General features: G+C 47.1%; 1 protein-coding gene across 2 annotated transcripts in view; it reads right to left on the bottom strand.

Moving 5' to 3' along the window:
- fras1 (Fraser extracellular matrix complex subunit 1) overlaps positions 1–19,535 on the bottom strand; it is a 159,418-nt gene that overhangs the window by 83,739 nt on the left and 56,144 nt on the right. For both annotated transcript variants that reach the window (XM_030358483.1, XM_030358484.1), the window contains exons 12-17: positions 17,657–17,800; positions 17,344–17,487; positions 15,104–15,247; positions 12,085–12,225; positions 3,349–3,489; positions 2,677–2,844 (exon numbers count right to left, since the gene is read on the bottom strand). In XM_030358483.1, coding sequence (XP_030214343.1) covers positions 2,677–2,844; positions 3,349–3,489; positions 12,085–12,225; positions 15,104–15,247; positions 17,344–17,487; positions 17,657–17,800 — 882 coding nt within the window. The remainder of the gene's footprint in view (positions 1–2,676; positions 2,845–3,348; positions 3,490–12,084; positions 12,226–15,103; positions 15,248–17,343; positions 17,488–17,656; positions 17,801–19,535) is intronic.

Below are 19,535 nucleotides of genomic sequence, written 5' to 3'. Positions count from 1 at the left end.
TTAATAAAACCCTGAAGCAGATGCTTAAGAAAGCCATGGACACCGACGGGAAAAACTGGGACCAGCTCCTGCCCCATGTCCTCTTCGCAGTCCGTGAAGTGCCCCAAGCCTCCACGGGTTTCTCCCCCTTCGAGCTGTTATACGGGAGAAGACCAAGGGGACTCCTCGACCTCGCCAAGGAGGCGTGGGAGAGTTGGCCATCCCCCCATCGAACCAAGGTGGACCACCTGGAGCAGGTGAGGGACCGCATGGCGCAGGTCTGGCCCATCGTCAGGAACCATCTAAGACAGGCCCATTTAGCCCAAGCCCGGGTCTACAACCGGGGAGCCCAGCTGCTGATATTTCGGCGCGGCGACCTGGTTCTGGTACTCATACCGACGGCAGAGTACACTTCGTAGGGCCTCTGCCAAGTGGCAGGGGCCCTACGGGGTGGTCGACCGGGTCGGGGAGGTGAACTACAGGGTACGGCAACCAGGGAGGCGTAAACCCACCCAGCTCTACCACGTCAACCTCCTGAAGCAGTGGCGAACGGGAGCTGACCCACCGGCACCCCTGGTCCTGGCCGCCCAACGCAACACACCAGTAGTGCCCATGGGAGAGGACCTCAGCCCCGCCCAGAAGCAAGAACTCGAGGAAGTAGTCCTGCAACACCAGGACATCTTCTCAGAGATTCCAGGAAGGACCACGGTGGCCAGCGTACCCCCCTACCGGGTACCGAAGGCCCGTAGGAACGCGATCCGGGAGGAAGTCGCCAGGATGCTCCAGCTCCGGTTCATCGAGGAGTCACGCAGCGCCTGGTCCAGCCCCATCGTCCTAGTCCCCAAACCCGACGGAACCTTTAGATTCTGTAATGATTTCCGGAGACTCAATGAGGTCTCGGACTTTGACGCCTATCCCATGCCCAGGGTCGAAGACCTGATAGAGCAACTCGGTCCCGCCCGTTACTTCACCATCCTCGACCTCACAAAGGGGTACTGGCAGGTGCCGCTCAACCGAACCGCCCGGGAGAAAACAGCGTTTGCCACCCCGGGGGGGTTATACCAATACACGGTCCTCCCGTTCGGCGTCCACGGCACGCCCGCCACATTCCAGAGGATGATGGACCAGCTCCTTCGGCCGCACCAGGCGTACGCAGCAGCCTACATCGATGACATTATCATCCACAGCGCCAGCTGGGATGTCCACCTCCGACAGTTGCGGGCGGTCCTTGGAGAGCTGAGGAGGGCCATACTCATCGCCAACCCCGCCAAGTGCTGCCTGGGACTGGAGGAGACATCCTACCTGGGGTACCAAGTCTGACGGGGGAACATCCAAACCCAAGAGAGCATGGTCGCCGCCATCAGGGACTGGCCCCGCCCCACCTCGAAAAAACAGGTGAAGTCGTTTCTTGGTCTAGTAGGGTACTACCAGATGTTTATCCCCGGCTTTGGGACCCTGGCCAGCCCCCTAAATGACCTGACCCGGAAGGCCCTACCAGATCGGGTAACGTGGTCAGACGCGGCCGAGAGAGCCTTCGGAGACCTCAGACGAGCCCTCTGCTCGGAGCCAGTCCTAATAACCCCTGACTTCTCTCTGTCCCTGTTAGTCCACACAGACGCATCGGAAGTGGGGTTGGGAGCGGTACTCTCCCAGGTCCAGGGGGGAGAGGAACACCCAGTGATGTACGTCAGCAGAAAGCTCCTCCCCAACGAGAAGAACTATTCGACTGTGGAGAAAGAGGCCCTTGCCATCAAGTGGGCACTGGACAAGCTCAGGGTACTATCTCCTTGGCCGGGAGTTCACGCTCGTCACCGACCATGCGCCACTCAAATGGATGGCCAGCGCGAAGGACACCAACGCACAGGTAACGAGGTGGTTCCTGGCCCTCCAGGACTTCAGATTCCAGGTGGACCACAGACGGGCAGAGCGCTGGACAACTTCTGTGACTATTTTCAAGATTAGTATTATTATTTTTTAACATGAAATACAATGTTATTCATGTTACATTGTCATTGTACAAAGTCTGACAGAATTTACACCTTTATCTAAAGTGGGACAGAAGCAGAAATGCAGCAACTAAATTTGCTGCATTTCAACGCTGACGCTCTATCCCGCCGAGATGTCTCTGAGCACTCAGAGACGACCCGAGGCTTCAACCAGCGGTGGAGGAGTGTGGCAATCCGGCCCCAAACCCTCAGGCCAGGCGGCCCGAGGGAGAGGTGGTGGAGGGCGTATACCGCCAATATCCACCAGCCGAGCCAAAGAGCATCCATTGCGTAACTCCAATCAGCGAAATGGAGAACACCTGGAGAACACTCCTGGATATAACGGACTTCCCCAGCGGCCACGAGAGGATCTGCATGCCAGGACGACGTGCGCCGACACGGCACGCACCCCCCGGGACGACCGCACTCGACGGGAGTGACCTCCCTTGCCAGGGACGTGACCGGCCCGGGCCGGAGAGACAATTCCCTGGACGCCAGCGTGGCTCCCGGAGTCACTTGTATGATTTTTGTTTTTCCTGCGTTGGGCACCGACCCCGCAGTTTACTTTCCGTTATTATTGAATAAACGCCCCACCGGGCTTTGAACGGGTCTTGGGAGTGTGGTATTTCCTACGTGAGAGAGACATTCCTGGGGCCGGTACGCCACAGTACACACACACATGCACCTATGTACACCTGTGTTCGTGTGTTACCTCTGCATGTGTGCAGCGTGTCCAGGTAGAAGTGGGCTGGGCATCCATGTGAGCAGGTTCCGTGAGGGAGTTGGGGGTCCACAGGGAGGAGGACGTCTTCTGGTCTGAGACATCGCAGGCAGTCTGACCCCTGTGGACCCTGGCAAGACCGGCAGGAGGGGTGGCAATCTGAGGAGAGAACACAACTCAACACCTGGACACACCTCTACCTGTCTATCTGTCTGCATACCTGGATACACCGCTACCTGTCTGTCTACCTGTCTGCACACCTGGACACACTTCTACCTACCTGTCTATCCATCTATCTGCACACCTAGACCCCCTGTTGTGTCTGTCTACATGTCTGTCTACTTGTCTGCCTGCCTGTTTGTCTCCCTATCCGTCTACCTGCTGGGAACGTTGACACAAGTCTACCTGTTTGTCTGTCTACATATCTGTCTCCTTCTCTGCATACCTGTCTGTCGTACATGTAAAAACCTCTACCTGTCAGTTTGTCTGTCTGTCTACTTCTCTGTCAACACAAAGCTGTCAACCCATCAGTCTACCTGTAAGTCTATCTGTCTGTCTGCAGACAGAACGCAGCTGTCCCCTACCTGCCTGTTAATCTGTGTGTTACACTCCATCCAGCAGGGCTCTGCTGCCTTGCTCAGAGGTTGTGTATTAAGGGCTTACTGTGGCAGGTGTTGTCTTTGTGGTAGAGGCCTTCTCCACAGGAGTCCACACAGTGGCCCTGGTGGAGCAGCAGGGGCTCAAGGCATACACTGCATTGGCCCCCAGAGGGGCCCCAACAGGAAGCACAGGAGCTGTGACACCCTGGGAGACAGGAAACTGTTTTCGACGAGGTCGTGAATCATGCCATGCTAGCTGCTGTTTCATCATTTATTATTGTATTTAATTCAAGGAACAATTATTATTACTATTATTATTATTATACAGCACCATTCACAGACAAGGGTCAAACAGTTTTTCAAAAGCATGAGAAACAATAAAACAAAAAAACACAGTGACAGGATGTGGGGCTGGATGAGGATGCACAGCTGTTGCAAATTGAGTCATCACCACACACTATCACCACCGTGTGTTGCAATGGACATTGCTCAACTGCCAACTGCCATTGCTCAAATGTGGGCCCTCTGCATACCGCTTTGGACACAGAGGGGCTGTCTGAGGACACACTGGGTCGCCAGAAGTCACCGCTCAGCATCAGTCCTCACCCCAAAACAGTGCAGTGGAGCCAAGGGGACGACGGGGGAGGCCACCAGAGGCAACTGGCTGTGGCTAGTCGGCCCTGGACTCCAGGTCCTGGACTCCAGGCCCTGGACTCCAGGCCCTGGACTCCAGGCCCTGGAGTGCATTCCAGGCCCTGGGGTCCTGGCCCTGGAGTGCAGCCCAGGCCAAACCACACCTCTGCCAGTCAGCCCATGCTCCACGAGGGAGATGGGGAAAGGCCCTGTGGCCTTGGGAGAGGATGGCCTACCAAGAGGTGCACCGGGCACCGGAGGAGCTACGACTGCAGCCCGGCAGACCCTCAACCCAACCAGCCCCTGACAGCTCTGCCACCGCAATGTTGACCAACACCACCGCCAGTCAGGGAAGCAGCCCAGACTGCAGGGTTGAGGAGGAGGGTGGATTGGTGGGTTTGATTAACCATCAAAAAGGATGTTGTGATTCATGGTATCGAACGCTGTGATTAGATACATCATAAATCAGAGCTGAGCATCCAACCCTCTTCTGCATAATGTCATGTGAAACACTGAAAAACTGAAAGATATCAAGTATATTTCGCAGCTCCAGGGCATTGGTATGTTGCATGGCAACACCTTTATCTACATTTTGCCTGTAGTTATTTGAAAGGAATGGGTCAGGATTCTTTTCTTAATTAGAGGCTGAAGCAAATGCTTAGCGAGTGACATACGAAACTTGGTAAAAAAGAGAAACACATTGACGGCCAATAGCTCTCGTGTCAGTTTGCATCTCTTCAGAGAAAATAAAATCCCTTACAAATGAAAAAAGTGGACCACTAGTAGCTTCCATAAACTCAGTTTTACGATGTTCACAGCTGAGACCATGGACTGAATGGTCAATGGGGATGAATATATGGGGGGGGTAACATTTTAGATTCAAGAGGAGCAAGGCAAAACGACCAAACAATCAGTTTTTACACTGCCAAATATGCCCGTCTTATGCACGCCTTTTACCCGGCATGATCCGGGCGTTTACACTGCCCGAGGAAATTTGCCTGCTTGAGCTAGCATCCGAATGGGTAGAGGTGTTGCTACACTGTCTCTGCAACAGAGATAACGCAGCGATATCACCATGAGTAGTTCTAACTGGAGAGATGGAGGAACTGCTGACCATCATGGAAGAGACGGTGATGCAGTCGCATTCAACGAAGACTTGAAAGATGGTGCGATCTATGAGAAAGACGCAGAGGAACGTTCCTTACGAGGCTTTGCCTGAGATAAAAAACAAGTGGTCAGCAAAATAAAGAATATGTTGCCGTTTTTGCACTTGTAAATAGTTAATTGGTGTAGCCTACACTCAGAGGTGAACTCATTCTTGCATGCGGGTGTCTTCTTTCATAAAAAAAAACAACTTTCGGGAGAATGCTAATTATTCTAAAGAGGTCTAGACTCGTGCGTAGCCCTGCCTTCTCCAGTAAACCAAGAAAGCCGGCACTGTGACGAATGGGGGAATTTATCCCCTCAGTTTCACACAGGCAAGGCGGCAAAATTGCTGGGCGGGCCAAGCCACGACCAAACCGGCTTGGCAGTGTAAAAATGCCTAATGTTCAAGGAATGACCATTAGAAACCAACATCGTTAGACTTTAAAACCTAGTTTGAATCAGCGATGCATAGAAGCTGAGCTGGTTAATGATGCAATGAGATTGATTCACTCGTTTAAAAGGCAGGGTCTCCAGGTAAAACACAAGACCATATAGGATGCATTTGTGGTCACCAACAAACAGCTCATTAGGCAAATACCACTAATATTTTCACCATGGGTGAAAACAAGGTCCAGATTGTTTGTGTGTCAAACAGAAACTGTGTCAGATTAGGTACCACAGTTCCTTTTTTGGATTTGCTGATGAGAGTACAGGGACAGTGCTAATGAGAGTACAGTGACAGTGCTGACGAGAGTACAGTGACAGTGTTGTTGAAAGTTCATTTTAAGTACAGTGACAGTTCAGATAAAAGTACAGTCCGCAGGGCGAAGTTTGTGGAGGTGACACTACTCTGTATCCTTTTGCCAGCTTTCAGTAAAAAAAACAAAAATCAAATTTATTGGAGACCCCAGGTCATTGAGAAGAACAGAGACTGTGTGGAACCGCACCGCTTGGTGGAAACGCACCAATAGATGATCCTATGTGGACCAACTTTGGCAGCAGACACAGAGGAAACACTAGCAGCAATTCAACAAACAGGACAAGTACCACAAGATTAAACACATGGGCAGTGGACATTTGTAAAGGGTTTCAAATAGGAACCAGTGCAAGTGTCCACGTAACGAGCTTGTTCGAGCTTGGATAGGCAGCCAAGTAGCTGGCATTTTACAGATCATTTCTGTTTAACAACTTAATATATCTAATTTTTATAAGCATTAGGTGAGTGCTGCATGCAGCGCTCAACTATTGTTCGCCATAAGTTTTATTCTTTCCTTCTTTCTTTATTATTTTCACCTAGAGACTCCATTCAAATTTTAAAATGTTCAGAATAGATTGGAATCGCGCGCTTCTTTTCAGTATTTTAAATATTTTATACTTTTTGAGATTTTCTACTTCTAAAATACTATCTTTTTTTAAGATGGGAGTCAATCAATTTTCAACCGTTTATCTTCGTTCAAACCATTTAACAAATCTACACACCGGTGTGACACCGAATTCGGCGACCCACCGGTGTTACACCGAATTCGGCGACCCACCGAAAAGTGTGACCCCAGGGGGCGGGTCTTTCCTTTCTTGATGCAACCATTAATTCTAAACAGCATTTTATACAGTAGCCTATAATAGGCAATGGTTATATAATAGTTAAATCCACTAATTAACACTGACTGCTGTAGCTTTTAATAGGGAAAGAAGCAACGGTGACGGACCGTACTAAACGCCTAATCCATTGTATGGGTCTTTTAAATGCTAATCAAATCTATTTATAAAGCACATTTAATAACAAGGTGAGGGGTTGGGGGAGATCTTATCTTTTATTTATGTTTTTAGTTATAATGTGCACCATCTTTTTGACTTCATGCCTGTCTACTTAGCTTTAGCTTTATATCTTTGAGATTTTCTTTATCTTTTCATAAAACTGTGATATTTTATCACCAGGTCAGAATCAGAATTTCTTTATTGTCATTGCACAAAGTGCAACGAAATTGGGGTAGAGGCTCTCAAAATAAGTGGTTGTTTTTTTTTAAAACAAAAACAAAATGAGAAAAGGGTTATTTTTTAAATACATAGAATGTTAAAGAATTCAAAAACAAATCTATATATTTAAAAATGTCAGCCAATTTTAAAGGTCAGATTGGTATGACAATGCAATAATTTATAATTCTGCATTATTTAGAGAAATAACAGCTCCGGGGTAGAAACTGTTTTTTAGCCTGATTGTTTTTGATCTGATTGCCCTGTAGCACCTCCCAGAGGGCAACAGTTCAAACAGGTTATGGCCTGGGTGGGATGAGTCTCTCAGGATGCTATGAGTTCTCCTGAGGCAGTGTCTATTGTAGACATTCTCAAGAGAGAGAAGAGGACATCCAATGACTTTTTGGGCCGTTTTTATGACCCTCTGGAGCGCTCTCCTTTCAGCTGCAGTGCAACTGGCAAACCACAGCGAGACTCCGTAGCTTAGGACAGTCTCATTGGTCTTTATTGTCCAGGTCAGGTCATCCTGAATGTGTATGCCCAGGAACCTGAAGTCCGAGACTCTCTCCACACTCTACCCGTTCATATAGATGGGCTGAATGTCCGGCTTATTCCTCCTATAATCAAAGATCCGCTCTTTGGTCTTTGAGGTGTTGAGGATAAGGTTGTTCTCCGCACACCATGTAGACAGTCTTTGGACCTCCTCCCTATATGTAGTCTCATTCCCACCTGAGATGAGCCCCACCACTGTTGTATCATCCACAAACTTAATGATGGTATTGCTGGGGTGGCTGGGGATGCAGTCATTGGTGTGTAGAGAGTGTAGAGTAGGGGGCTCAGCACGCAGCCCTGTGGGGAGCCGGTGCTGAGGAAAGATGGGCACCTACTCTAACTCTCTGGGAGCGCTCTGTCAAAAAGCCTTTAATCCAATAACAGATGGGTTGTGAAAGACCCAAGTCCATTAGTTTGGTGAGCAGTCTGTTGGGTATGATGGTATTGAAAGCAGAGCTGAAGTCTATGAAGAGCAGCCTGGCGTAGCTCCCCTGATGTTCCACGTGTTGCAGCGTGGTGTGGAGCGCGCTGGCTATGGCGTCCTCTGTAGACCTGTTTGCTCTGTATGTAAACTAGTGGGGGTCAGAAGTGGTTGGCAGGCTTGTTGTGATGTGGCTCCGGACCAGTTTCTCGAAACACTTCATGATGACTGGTGTAAGGGCCACCGGCCAATAGTCGTTGAGTCTGCTGACAGTAGTCTTTTTTGGAAGAGGAATGATTGTGGAGGACTTCAGGCAGGGTGGAATCATGCACTGGGACAGGGACTGGTTGAATTTATCAGTGAAGACATCAGCCAGTTGGTCAGTGCAGTCTCTCAGCCCTCTCCCCGTCACACCATCCGGTCCAGCAGCTTTCCTAGGATTCACTGCCCGTAGTGTGTGCCTCACCTCATGTGCCTGCACTGTGAAGATGTCGTTGGTGGGGGCTGGTGGATGTCATGGGGCCACCTCCAGTGTCTCAGCCTCGAAGCGGGCAAAGAAGCAGTTTAGTTCCTCAGACAGCGAGAAATCACTGTTGGTTACTGTGAGGTTGCTGGACTTGTAGTTTGTGTTGGACCCCCTGCCACACCCGCCGTGAGTTGTTGCTGCTGAAGTGGTCCTCAATCTTCCTCTTATATGCTGTCATGGCCTCCCTGATGCCTCTCTTCAGGCAGGTTCTGGCAGCGCTGTAATGTGCCTCATCTCCAGACCTGAAGGCGGTGTCCCTCTCCTTCAGCAGGGTCTGGACGTCTTTTGTCATCCAGGGTTTTTGATTTTGATACACCCGGATGTGGCTATCCACAGTGACAGTGTCAACACAATGCTTGATGTAGCAGAGTACGGTGGAGGTGAACTCTTCCAAGTCCTGATTTTTTAAAAAGTCCCAGTTGGTATTTCATAAAACAGTCCTGCAGCTGCTGTGCGGCATCATCAGGCCAGGTTTTAACAGCCCAGTTACTGGGGGGGCTTTTTTCCTAATTGTGGTGGTTGTGGTATCAGAAGCAGGGACATGTGATCAGATGTTCCCAGGTGAGGTAGCTGTTTAGTCTTGTAACCATGCTTGATGTTTGAGTAGGCTTTGTCCAGAGTGTTTCCTCCCCTGGTAGCACAGTTTATGTGCTGATGGAATTTGGGAAGCACTACTTTCAGATCAGCATGATTAAAGTCGCCTGCTATGAGATGCACTGCCTCTGGATGAGTGTTTTGCTGAAGGCTAATGGCGTTGTACAACTGACTGAGGGCGGAGTTAGCATTTGCATTCTGTGCTATGTAAACAGTCATAACCATGACAACAGTAAACTCCCGTGGAAGATACTTGGGCCTGCATTTGATGGTGAAATACTCCAAGTCAGGGGAGCAATGGCTATCGATGGTAGTGACTTTGGTGCACCAATCGTTGTTCACATAAATGCATAAACCCCCTCCTCTGTTCTTACCGGAGTCGCCATTTCTGTCGTAGCGGTGGGCTGTACGAACTGTTATTTCGATAGCCGTATCCGGTATGGATGAGTGAAGCCAGGTCTCCATTATCAGCAGAATGCAACAGTCCTGGATGATTTTGTTTGCTGCAATCTGTAATTTTAGTTTGTCCATTTTATTTGCGATTGATCTGGCAATAGAGAGGAAGAAGCTGGGTAGCGGCAGTGTGTGTTGTCGTCGTTTTAGCCGCACGAGAACGCCAGCCCGGCTGCCTCTTTTTTGCCTTCTCTCTCTACGCCGCCTCCGCTTCCTGCCTGCGGGGATAACAATCCACGGAGCGCCCGGCGTCCTGGCGATACATTCCGGTATGCTGTTGGAGTGAATAAAGTCCTTATTTACAGCCCGTTTGGCCCGAAATCCAATGCTGATTAGATCCTGACGACTGTAGACAGGATTTGCCCAGCTGACGTTACAATTGAAAAACAAATTTATGCAAAAAAACACTGAGAAAAAGCACTGAAAAGGAGAGCTCAAAGCCACTGCGTCTAGACGCGCCGCCATAGCAACCACCAGGTTCAGCGGACTCTTTTGGGGTACCTCAAACTCGTGCTGCGTGCATGTTGCAGAAAATGGGCAACAAGGCCCCCTGGGGTCACACTTTTCGGTGGGTCGATACAGCTTTCTAATACTGTACGTTCACACCAAAAGCTATAAAGCGTATTGAGCGATAAACGCCCATTCACTTTCTATTAGACATGCGCGATAGGGCGATATGAGCGATAGGAGTGATGAAACGCTTGAGCGATAGCTTTAAAGCAGTAAAGATGTAAATGTGAGTTGAAAACAGCTCAACTCTATGCAAATGAGCTAGTAGCGTTTCGGCTGTAAACGACCGGCAGCCAATCGGAATGTAGATGTCTCCCACCGGTGTGGGTCCCAGTAAACATACGTGCAGGAGAGCGATACGAGTTGTAAATATTTTTGACAGCCTTGCGTTTTGAGCTATTCTGCGTTTTTGCATCTTTTACAGCTTTGGTGTGAACATACAGTTAGACATGCGTGATAAAGCGATAGGACAGTAAAACGCTTGATCGATAGCTTTAAAGCCGTTTACCTTCGTCCAAACCATTTAACAAATCTACACTCGATGTCATTTAAAATGTATTCGGAATCACAGTTTTAGTTTCATACGTTGACGCTGGAGCGTGATGACGGTTAGCAGTGTTGCCAGATTGGGCAGTTTTCCCCGCCAGATTCGGCTACTTTTGGAGGTCGTTCAGGCAGTGTTGCCAGATTGGGCGGTTTTTCCCACTCTATTGAGCTACTTTTAATCACCCACCGGCTCGCTATTCTCTTAAAGACACACACACACACGCACACAAACACACACACACACACACACACACACACACACACACACACACACACACACACACACACACACACACACACACACACACAAACACCAGCAGTGCAGGGCAATACACTTGACCTTTCAGATTCTTAAGTTCAATTCATTTTACATTTCTGCATTTTTATTTCACTTTATTTTTTCCAACCATTTACATTTCTTAAATGGTGTGCATGTTTACATTGTTTACTCCATTTAGAATTTTTTCCTTTTGTTTAAATCCCTTCACTTGATTTAAGCCATTTAACGTTTCTTTATCTCTTAATCTATGTGGCTTTATTAAAAAATACTTTCAACCTCACTTTGTACTACAGCACTCGGCGTACTTTCTGCAGGAAATGCATTTGCTAGTTATTATTATAATGCTAGAAGCTAAATGTATGTTGATGGATGTTACAGGAAGAAATTATTATAAGTTTGTGTGTGTGTGTGTGTGTGTGTGTGTGTGTGTGTGTGTGTGTGTGTGTGTGTCTGTGTGTGTGTGTGTGTGTGTGTGTGTGTGTCTGTGTGTGTGTGTGTGTGTGTGTGGGGGTGTGTGTGTGTGTGTGTGTGTGTGTGTGTGTGTGTCGTGAAAATATTAATCATAACTATAATACACAATAATAAACATTACATTAACCTTGTTTATATAATTACTAGTAAATCTAAAGGAACTGTTTACATTCTCCTTGGACCTTAAGATACTACTCTTCCTCCATCTAACTGAGAGAGGTTAAGGTAGTTCAGGTTTGCATTCCCACTGGAGCCACTGAGTCTGATGCTGAGGCCAGGCCTATCGACTGACTTCTTTGTTGTGTAGATTTGTTTAACTGTATTGCAGCCCTGTCTTGTAGACTTGCAGACATGTCCACTTCCCCCATAGTGTATTGCATTTTAACTTGGCCTCTCCCGACAATCCTAAATGCTCCAGCATGGTCACTCCCACTTACCTTCGTTAACTGTATATTCCCTACCCTTCCCTATCTTGTTGTTGTCATTGTCGTCCTGAATGTATCCTTGGTAACTTTGCTGCCTGTACTTTCCCATGATCATGCTCTAATATTAAATCAAATATTTTGCTGGCTGACGTGTCCTAAAAATACATTTCTCTTCATCAGTGTGTGTGTGTGTGTGTGTGTGTGTGTGTGTGTGTGTGTGTGTGTGTGTGTGTGTGTGTGAATGTTTGTGTGTGTGTGAGTCAGTGTCATACCTCTGCATCTTCCATGGTTGTCTAGGTAATGGTGGTCAGGGCACTGTGTGATACATCTCCCATGATGCAGCGCAGTGCTTGGCGGGCAGCTCAAGCATGCAGGGTTGTCAGGGTAACAGGAGGAGCAGGAGGGGTCACAAGCTGACAGGAAACATAATAATTACATGAGTAAATAACAACTGTAAGACGTGTGTGTGTGTGTGTGTGTGTGTGTGTGTGTGTGTGTGTGTGTGTGTGTGTGATCCAGTGTGCATGTAAGTGTGTGTAAGTATGCGGATGCATGTTCACGTACGCCTGAATCACAGAGAACTACATGGCTCCATAACAAAGAGCGTGTTCAAACAGGTCCTCATTTCAGACCAGCCAGTCTGAGACGCCGGCAGCGATGACACTTACACCCCCCTCACGTCCTCCGTCTTCCCTTTAAACCAATCTAGGCACCCTCATGTTCTAAAGGAGCTACCCCCCCCCCCCCCCCCCTTTATCGCTTGGCACTGCGCCACAAAGATCAGTGAGCCTGGAGGAGTAGGCTCGCCCTTGCCTTCCCAACCCTCCTAACCCATTTATGGAACTCATTAAAAGACAACACTGGGGTTTGTGATTCTTTGTTGTTGGTCTGGTAAAGCTAGCGATCGCTGACGGCTCACTTTAGCCTCGGCTAAAACAACTCTGCTGGGAATCTGAAACAAGCTAAAACAAGCCTTCACGACGTCAGCGTTTACAATAAACCTTCCGACCTGCTGTCCCAGATTCAACACCAGCAATTAAGCACCCACATCTCATTTGGTTTCAATAATGCTCTACATGATAACGGGAAGCCAAGATAAAGCTTTATGGACGCCTGCTGGTTGGTTAATGTATAATTCATAAGGTACAGTTTTTGCTTTTCTCCACAGGGGGTCTTATTCCCTGTGAATCATACTGCGTAGAGCAAGGCACAAACACAGGGTTAGGGGGTTACATTCCCTTTGAAGCTCAGGAAGTAAAACAAGGTACTGACACTGCCAGGATTGGAGGTTGTTTTCCCTAGTGTGAAGGCCTCTACCATCGAGGCGAAAAACCCCCCCATAACGTGTTGAAGTGTTGAAGTCTGTGCTGCTTGTCAGGTTGTGTGGGGGGTCTCTAGACACAGGAGTTTGCCACCCCCACTTGGGTTGGCTTGTGAAATATATTTCAAACCGGTTGGATATTATCTGGCCCAAAACAATAGTGTGTGGGAGAATGAGATTGAGTTCAGCGATTATGGGGGCAACATACGATTGGAAGATACCTCGTAACAAATGAGTCAGATATCTGGATGAAAATGTTCCCAATCAGACTTAAAAGCCATGATTTTCTTCCTTGCTGCTGCTGCGTTACTACCGGAGCAACTGTAAGTGCTTTTGCCTAAACCTGTGAAACGCTGGCTTGAAACCATACTTTAAAGGTCCCATGACATGACAATCTCACCTGGTGAGGTTTTCTAACATAAATATGAGTTCCCCTAGCCTGCCTATGGTCCCCCAGTGGCTAAAACTTGCGTTTGGTGTAAAACGAGCACTAGCTGTTCTGCTCGCCTTTGAAAAAACGGAGGCTCAAGCGCGCTGATTTGGAATGTCTTTATTTATGTTGTCATAAAGCATCTAAGCTCCTCCCCTTACTCTGCCTGGCCCGCCAATGAGACACGACCGTGCGAGCGCCACATGTGTGTGTGTGAATACACACACTGTAACACAAGTGTTTCTTGTTGGTTCTTTGACGTCTCTTGTATTTCCACAACGAGACTGTAGCGGGGGTTATCTGAGCCATGGTTGAGAAGGAATTGGGGGAAAGGAACCTTGGCTTTGACTCGCTGAAGTACATGAACTGCGACATGCTGCCGGTTGCCTCGAGGCACCATCGCCGCGAAGCACCACCGCCCGGCAGCCGGCAGCCGGCAGCCGGCAGCCGGCAGCAGGCAGCCGGCAGCAGGCAGCCGGCAGCAGGCAGCCGGCAGCAGGCAGCCGGCAGCAGGCAGCCGGCAGCAGGCAGCGCGCGGTTCAGTCTACTTCAGATTGATGTGAAAGTGGAAGTACCAGAGACGTCGCAGAACCCGACAAAGTCGTTTGTGATTCATAATATCGTCTGGAGGCGCACACAGCTTTTGGCCGTGATAATATGTATTATATGATATAGATATCTATGTATTATATGATATTATTTAGATATAGAGCTCAAGGACTGTAATGCAAGTGTTGTACACTTCCTTGTTATTTGGATAACGTTCTGCTTTTGGCTGTGTGCGCCTCGCCATTGCGATACATCCACTGTAAACAGAGCGCGTGGTACCGTGGCTGCAAGCTGCTCAGGGCCACACCCCCACCCTCCTCTTTGACCCGCCTCGCTCCTCCTCATTTGCATTATAGCTACAAACACCAAAACAGCGCATTTGGGGGAAGCTCAATGTGCGACTGGCTCGGAGTGGCTGTAACTCTGCACCACGGCTGAATTCCAAGAACGTCTTTGAATACTGTGTTAGTTGCCCACTAATACCTTTATTAAAGAATACATAAAATAGCATGTCATGGGACTTTTAAACGTCTGTTACAGTAGAAATGACTGAGCCGTTCATTTGGCAGATGTTGATAAATCCAGCAGCTATTAAACAGATATACCCGGCGACCCTCATTCCCGTCTACATGAGTGGACATGTTCTCGCGAGATGTAGCCAGTTTTCAGAGAAGGCAACGGACGGCACGGGAAGACTGATGGTCAGACCGTCGTGTAGTGTGGAATACCGAAGTTGGCCCAGACTTCGTCCACGACTACCAGGGGAAGTGGTTAAATTCCCTGTAGAGAAAGGCATTAACACTGCCAGGGTTAGGGATTATATTCCCGGTGTATCTCAGTAGGTAGAGCAATGCACTTACATTGCTGGGGTTGGGGGTTTTAATCTGTGTATCTTAGTAGGTAGAGCAATGCACTTACATTGCTGGGGTTGGAGGTTATATCCTTGGTGTACCTTCTGGGTGAGAATTTAAAGGTTGAGGGTTACACTTACCAGAACAGACGCCCTGTTGGCTGTAGTACCCGGCACCACAGTCCGCCACACACTCCCCGTCCTTGAGCAAGGCAGCAGGATCAGAACAGACCAGGCAGTCCTGCTGGCCAGCACTGAAACACTCCGAACATGATGGGTGGCAGTCTGTGTGTGTTTGTTGTTTGTTGGGGATACAGAAGCAGAATTTTTACATAACATTATCAAAATGGCCTCAAAGAAATAATGATTCATACATTAAATATATAATAAATATATTAATTAATAGCAAGGGTAACATCATTTTATGATAAAAGAAAAAGATGTCTCTCTCTCTCTCTGTCTGCCTCGGTTCTCTCTCTTCTCTTGTTGTGTCTCTGTGTGTGGTCGCCAGCGTCTGCATGTCTGAGCAGTAGAGTTTTGTGTTTGTGTGTGTGTGTTTGTCATGGGGGTTCACAGAAACTTTTCCGAGATGGGAGGGGAGAGTGGTGAAAAATTAGAGGAAAAAAGGAGAGGAGACAAGAGGAGAGGATTAAGGAAGTGTGATTATGTGTGGTTTAAAAACCCTAGGCTGTAAGACGGTTTTATTACATCCTTTAGTAGCTTCAACACAACACCCCAGAAAGCAGAAATACTAGAGTACAGATGCAGTCAAGAGTTTAAAAATGTAATAGTTATGTACATATATGCACCCTGACAGACAGATGACAGCGAGACAGCAGTTATAAACAGTGCTAATAAAGCGAAGACCCACCGAATAATGTTAGTGATGATATATTGTATGTGTGCAAGACATTCTTCGCCTCATGTTTGTAACCAGAGAAGAATGGAACAGGAAGAGGAGACACTCTGACCATTCACTTGATGAAATATTAAAGCAGCTTTCCCCATGAAGATATTCTGAACCTTAAGCAATAAAATGAAATGTGTGGTTCATGTAAAACATATGTGTGTATATATATATACATACACACATCTGTACAACACTCCCAATATACACAACTACCTATAGAGTAAAAATCGTACTATACTATATATGTACTGTACTGTACATCTAAAGCGGTGGTTTTCCAACACCCCCTCGAAGATAATGAACCCCTTTCAAAAGCACAAAACAGCTTTTCACATCCGTTATTACGATGATCTGAAGTCGGAAAGTCTATACATTTTTTTAGATCATATTCTGAGTGCCCATTGCAACCGTTCCCAGTGCCCCTAGGGGCAGGCGTATGCATACGCAGTGAGAAACACTGCTCTATATAGTATACAAAGGAATAAATAATGAATGAATGGAGAAGTGAAAAACAACAAGCAATGAAAGAAAGAGGGACAAACAAGCAATGAAAGAAAGAGGGACAGAGAGAGAGAGAGAGAGAGAGAGAGAGAGAGAGAGAGAGAGAGAGAGAGAGAGAGAGATTAAAGCGGGAATGAGAAAGAGACAGAAGGCATTTTTTAACTGCCAAGCCGGTTCGGTCGCGGCTCGCCCGGCAATTTCACTGTCTTGCCTTTGTAAGACAGAGGGGGTAAAATCCCCTGGAAAAGGTGGGGCTGCGCACGGAAAGTAGACCTCTTTAGAATAATCTGCATACTACGTATGTCTTTATTTTTTTATGATTCAAGAGATTCATATGCAAGATTAGTATACATCTGAGTGTAGGCTAAAAACGCGATTAACTATTAACAAGTGCAAAACATATTCGATATTTTGCTGACTACTTGTTTTTTATCCCGACAAAAGTCTTGTAAGGACAGTTCCTCTGCGTCTTCCTCGTAGATCGCAGCATCTTTCCCCGGCTTTGTTTACTGCGACTGCATCCCCTTCTCTCACATGATCAGGAGCTTGCTGATTTCACCGTCTCCGCTTAGCAGGGGTTGACAAGTTACCACAAAAAAAATAGTTCCACATTTCTTGACAGCGATCTGCTTAGCAACAGTGAATTATCAAATATAATTCACCGCCGGAAGATGTTATATATAAGATAAAAAGAAGAAGAAATATTCTTATTTTGATTGGTTTAACCGCCACCCGCCCGAATTAAAAAAAAAAATTGTCGGGTCATCCCCCCGATCCGCGGTTTAGCCGCGGAGTCCGCGGCTGCAAACGCCAACTGCGCATCTCTAACGTGTGGACCATGCCAGGAAAAAGGCGGGCATAAGACGGCCATATTTGGTAGTGCAAAACTTCTAGCGAGAGAGAGACACAGAGAGAGACACAGAGACAGGGAAGGAGAGACAGAGAGACAGAGAGATACGGGGGGTCTCACCACTGCAGTGTGTGTGGAGGTGCTGGTATGACCCGGGGGGGCAGGAGGGGACACAGCGCCCCCTATCAGCGGTGAGCAGTAGAGATGCTGCGCAGGAATCACATCCCCACTCCCTGCTGCAGGACGCACAGGACGGCTGACAAGCTGGGGGGAGGCCACACCAACTGGTTAGATACCCGGGGCTGTTACTAAGGTTACCAGGGGCTGCCGCTATGGTTACCAGGGGCTGTATCTATGGTTACTAGAGGATGTATCTAAGGTGACCATCTACATATTTATTGTGGTGTAACCATGGTGATGAAAGGACCTCTACCTGTGCAGGTGTGTCCATCCGGTCGGTAACCATGGGGACAGACTGTCAAGCAGCGGCCGAGGTGGACGAGAGAATTCGAGTCCCGGCAGGTCAGGCAGAGGTCAGCACTTCCCGAGCACGACGCACAGTCACTCTGACACTGAACTACAAACACGCACACAACACACCATTCTTGAACCAAGGGTCTTTGTTTTGGCCTGAAAACCCATCAAATAAACCCTCCAGATAACTTTTTGATTGAAAATCGAGTATTTGAGTTTGCCCGCCGCAATGTTGGCGTCCATGTTATTGGCTTGGGGCATTGAGTTTCCCATCCAAATCTGCATTTTTGAACCACTAATATTGTTAAAAATAGCTCCGAACCTCTGCTATAGCATGACTAGGATCCCTACACATAAAACAAAGCACAAACAACTTAGTTTGCAAACCCAGAGTTTATTTAAAAAGACAGTTCAACAAGCATTACCGGTATGTCCGTGTTTACAGGAAGTCCACACAAGTCGATTCCTGAATGCGCCGGAGTTCAGTTCAAGGAGGAAAGTTTTGGAATTTATAATTTATATAATTTATATTTAAACATAATAAATAGCAAGTGTTGACACGTAAATTAAAGGACTTGCATATGTAAGTTACAGTTACATAATATATATTCACTACAATCAAGCATGGCACGTTGTTGACAGAAGACGCACACGTGATTGACGCATAGAGTGACCGAATGCGCCGGAGTTCAGTTCAAGGAGGAAAGTTTTGGAATTTATCATTTATATTTATAAATAATATATAGCAAGTGTTGACACGTGAATTAAAGGACTTGCATATGTAAGTTACAGTTACAAAATATTTATTTGCTACAATCAAGCATGGCACGTTGTTGAAGACGCACTGTACAAGTGATTAACGCATAGAGTGAAGGACAGCTCAAGCACCGGAGAAGACGACCCATCTACAGCTTGAAGTCAAGATAGTGAGATTGTTCGTGTTTGTGTTTTCCCCGGCTGCGGAAAACAAATGGAAAGTTACACCCCAGAAACTTTCCATAGACTGCCATCGCAGTACAATGACCGATCTCTACGGAAGAGGATTAGGGCCACACATGTAAAAAAAAATTAAATTCTGACTTTATTCTCAGAATTCTGAGAAAAAAGTCAGAATTCTGACTTTAATCTCAGAATTCTGAGAATAAAGTCAGAATTCTGACATTAATCTCAGAATTCTGACATTAATCTCAGAATTCTGAGATAAAAAGTCAGAATTCTGACTTTAATCTCAGAATTCTGACTTTTTTCTCATAATTCTGAGATTAAAGTCAGAATTCTGACATTAATCTCAGAATTCTGACTTTATTCTCAGAATTCTGGGATTAAAGTCAGAATTCTGACTTTAATCTCGGGTATCTGTAAGGACCAACCTCACTAAGACCATAAACAACCACAACTAACCAGCCTACATATCCACAACAATGCACAACAATCAGTTCTATACATTGCGTCTATCTTCTGTTTGGCGCACATGGCTAATTTGCGTACTTGCACAGGACTGTCGGCTCCGCTTGTCAAAAAAATAGAACGTATTTGTGAATAAATGCTTTGAATTCTGAATACTGGACTTGGTGAGCTTGGTGAGTTGGCTATGGGACGTGCACTTTTACCGCGCCATTCTAGGGCCGGATTGTGGCCTTCTTGGCTTTCCATAGGTTTCCTCCTACTGCATAAAGCAAAGTGTCTCTCCCACGGAGGTTGGTCCTTACAGATACCCGTAGTTCTGACTTTAAAGTCAGAATTCTGACTTTTTTCTCAGAATTCTGTGATTAATGTCAGAATTCTGACTTTAATCTCAGAATTCTGAGAAAAAAGTCAGAATTCTGAGATTAAAGTCA

Source organism: Gadus morhua, chromosome 6, assembly GCF_902167405.1.
Source record: "Gadus morhua chromosome 6, gadMor3.0, whole genome shotgun sequence".
Lineage (NCBI taxonomy): Eukaryota > Metazoa > Chordata > Actinopteri > Gadiformes > Gadidae > Gadus > Gadus morhua.
The sequence above is the reverse complement of the archived record's forward strand: the minus strand, read 5'-3'. Positions and strand labels throughout refer to the sequence as shown.